The sequence below is a fragment of the Scomber scombrus genome, chromosome 7 (assembly GCF_963691925.1).
Source record: "Scomber scombrus chromosome 7, fScoSco1.1, whole genome shotgun sequence".
Taxonomy (NCBI): domain Eukaryota; kingdom Metazoa; phylum Chordata; class Actinopteri; order Scombriformes; family Scombridae; genus Scomber; species Scomber scombrus.
The window spans coordinates 10,197,303-10,200,496 of record NC_084976.1 but is presented as its reverse complement, the minus strand read 5'-3'; the positions used below and the strand labels follow the sequence as shown (position 1 = coordinate 10,200,496).

The following is a 3,194-nucleotide window of genomic DNA, read 5'->3' as shown; positions in this document are numbered from 1 at the left end:
CATTACTAATTTTCTTTAATATCTCCCGCCTTCTTTTTGTTTGTTTTTTACTATTATCATGCAAAAAATATCATCTACAGTTTGTGACTCTTGAAACACATTATAAGCACCAGTTACGTATTTTGGATTTTAACTCCTACAGCAGGAGTCGTCAGTGTTTGACATAATGGAAAATAAAAGTTCAAAAGTTTGTTGCATATTGTCAATATGGTTCCATACCTTGTTTTCAAAAGATTGTGGGCATGTCTACCTATTGTATTCTTGCTTTGCATCTGCATCAAGTATTTTTCTAAACTTTAGATGTAACTTTAGAGCAAAGTAAAAGTATGGGTACTTATATAATATTCATACTGGTAAAGTCTGGTAGGCTCATGATGTCGATATAACTCTTTATGGATGGTAAACATGGCAGCAGCCATCAGCAATACTGTAGAGTGTGTTACACAGAAGAAATCTGTCCTGTTCTCCTCACTTCTCTTCATGAAAGCAACAGTTAATGGATTTCTGATGGCTGAGTTAGCATTGAGCCACGCCTACCAGATTTGGGCCCACAATTCCAGCAGACTCTCATTCTTCTTGATAACCATTTAGTTTTGGCAGCGTCTGTCTCAACTCCCAGCGCATGTACTCCAGAGGTGAGAGAGGCTGTGTGTGGGCTGAAAATCCACACAACCTCCCAGACGGCAGGAGTACCAACTGAAGAGGATCAGGAGATGCTGAGGATCCCCAGTGGTTTATGAGGTGTAGCCAGGGATAGTAGTCTTCGTTATAGATTTGTGGTCCTGTGTGTGCAAACAAATGAGCACTGAGCTTTATGTGACATGTGTACGTATAACGCTTTTTAAAAATCGTAGAAAAAAGAAGTAGCATGCTTATAATAATCAGGTAGAAGGAAAAAGTTGCAAAGAAAAGCTAAGAATTACCAGAGTTAGTAAATGTCACAGAGAGGTACGCTCTCTTTCAGAGTTCTGAATAATCCACTCAATAGCATCCCAACCCTACAGATTCACACAGAGAGACAGAAGATTAAAGACACCATCGTGTAGCTGCAGCCAAACACAGAGACAGATGTACAGAAGTCAAACACCACTGAGAAGAGCAACTTTTGAGTTTATGTCCAATAAAATAAACACACCCTAGAAGAAGAGAGGAAATGAACAGACATTTCCAGTCAGAAAGCATGCAAAGAAATCATCAGTAACATCTTCACCGAGAATCAGATTTCACATCACATGCGGAATATGGATTACATTACGTGGTGTTTTTATTTTTCGTTACCTTTCTGGCATTAGCGGACATTCTCCTTGCCATCATCCCCTCCAGGTAACTGCTCAGACTCACTCCTTTGACTGTAATGATGGCCTCCTGGGTCAGGACGGTACTGAGGAGCGATGAGAAAAGAGATGAGAGAGAGACACACACAGACAATGAGAGAGAGCGAGAGAAAAAAATGATGACGTGATCATACTGTATAACACTGAGTACCTGCAAGAACACAGTGTCTGTCTCATTTGGTTTCCTGTCTCTCTTTGCAGTGTTACATTTTGAATAAAGTGCACATACTCTGTACCCAAAAATCTTTCAGAAATGAAATACAAAGAGAAGAATGTTATACCGTGTACTTACACCTCAGGGTTGTCTGGGTGTGGTCTGTAAAGGAGACGCTCATCCACTGAAATCAGGTTGGTGAGAGTAATCTGGAAGATTCAATTCATTTGGATTTCCTTATTCATATGAAAGGTATAATATTGATTTGTTATCAAAAAGCAAAGACAGATGGCTAAAGATTTTCACAGCATGGTGGCTGACAAAAAACAACTATGTAACTAATGTTAAATGAATGCTAAACTTACATTTGTTGAGCACAGCTCCATCTTTTTTTCCTCTGGGTCGACTATGGAGTGTTCCTTCACATAGGTCTGCGTCTGGCTGGTTCCCAGTATCTACAAATACAATAATACACAGTGAGCACAGACTGATCAGCCTAAATACATCTTGACTGACATGTGATATGTACATGTGTAAAACTGAGGACCAGGTCTTGACTTGGAGCCTGAATGATCAGACCACTGAATGCGACATGATGAAAGTTATACACACAAATCACTGTATAGAAATCTTATGTTTATACAGTATGTGATTACTGACCGCTCGTACAATCCCCGGGAGGCCCCACTCTGTGCTGAGGAGTCTGTGGCTGTGTAGGCGTCCCTCTGCGTCCAGGCTGCGGTCCAGCACGTCCACCCCAACCACATTGGGGTTCATGGGGTTGGGGTACTTTCTCATTGCAGCCTTGATCACTGTCTCCCATGGGTAACTTCACACAAAACAAAATAACACGTGCAAAAACACATATAGACTTAAAGAAATGGTTTAAGAACAGTCTACAACAGTTTACAACAGCCTTACAAAAACCTTTTCATTATATAAAATACACACAGAGACTTAAGTTTGTGTTAAAAGCTTCTCATATACACTTCTCTAGAATAAAACTGACTTGGGAGGCTGTTTTTCAATTAGAATACTAAAAAATGAAACATGGTGTTGAATAGTCCCATAGTAGAGAATCCATAGGCCTTTAATATAGTGCAGGAGAGATGGAATGTACTGATAAGAACCAGTCATGAACTTCAGAGTTTAATGAGCCAGTTTAAAAATAATTGTGAATTAGGTCCCATCAACCCAGGTCTGCAATGACAGACCATTTCATTCTGTTTGAACTATGTATCCTACACAATAGGGCTGTTTTGACCAACCTGAAAACATGTTCCGTGCTCCAAATCTTCATTTTTCAAACGACAGTCTCAACCTTATCTGTGAAACAGCCTCTGTTACCCTAAACTCTGTCTCACCGGACCATTATGATTTGAGGAAATAGCTCTCCGGCAATCAGAGAAAATAAGGCCTGCAAGCTCACGACCATCAATGAAGTGTGTCCAGAGAGCACATTATGTCCGCTTTTCTCCGAATACCAGTGCTGCAGAAAGACTGTGCAAAAATTCTCTGCTGATCCTCGTCGGTGCAGGAATAAGAAGCACAGAAAACATGCAATTTGTAGATAATAGTGAAGCGTCCGGACAGTGAAAGAGAAGAGAGAAGCCGGTGCAGCTGCGAAGCCACCAACAGTCAAGTCAGACAGAGTGACACACAGGAGGCTGCTCGGAGATTTCCAAAGAAAAGTCTTTGTGGTGACC

General features: G+C 40.7%; 1 protein-coding gene across 1 annotated transcript; it reads right to left on the bottom strand.

The window, feature by feature from the left end:
- Window positions 1-714: 714 nt before the first annotated feature.
- On the bottom strand, window positions 715-2,983 carry prelid3a (PRELI domain containing 3A). Its single transcript, XM_062421702.1, has 7 exons — window positions 2,757-2,983; window positions 2,149-2,317; window positions 1,854-1,943; window positions 1,627-1,697; window positions 1,279-1,381; window positions 924-998; window positions 715-782 (listed from the first exon to the last, which is right to left on the bottom strand). Exons 1-6 carry the CDS (start codon window positions 2,786-2,788, stop codon window positions 939-941), a joined length of 525 nt encoding a protein of 174 aa, XP_062277686.1. The 5' UTR covers window positions 2,789-2,983; the 3' UTR covers window positions 715-782; window positions 924-938.
- Between the last annotated feature and the right edge of the window lie 211 nt (window positions 2,984-3,194).

What these genes read in the sequence shown, in the direction of transcription:
- prelid3a (XM_062421702.1), bottom strand. Translation starts at nt 2,788, where the DNA reads ATGAAGATTTGGAGCACGGAACATGTTTTCAG. An exon ending in AGCACGGAACATGTTTTCAG is followed by an intron (nt 2,318 to 2,756) that starts GTTGGTCAAAAC and finishes TTTTGTGTGAAG; the next exon opens with TTACCCATGGGAGACAGTGA. An exon ending in TCCCGGGGATTGTACGAGCG is followed by an intron (nt 1,944 to 2,148) that starts GTCAGTAATCAC and finishes TTGTATTTGTAG; the next exon opens with ATACTGGGAACCAGCCAGAC.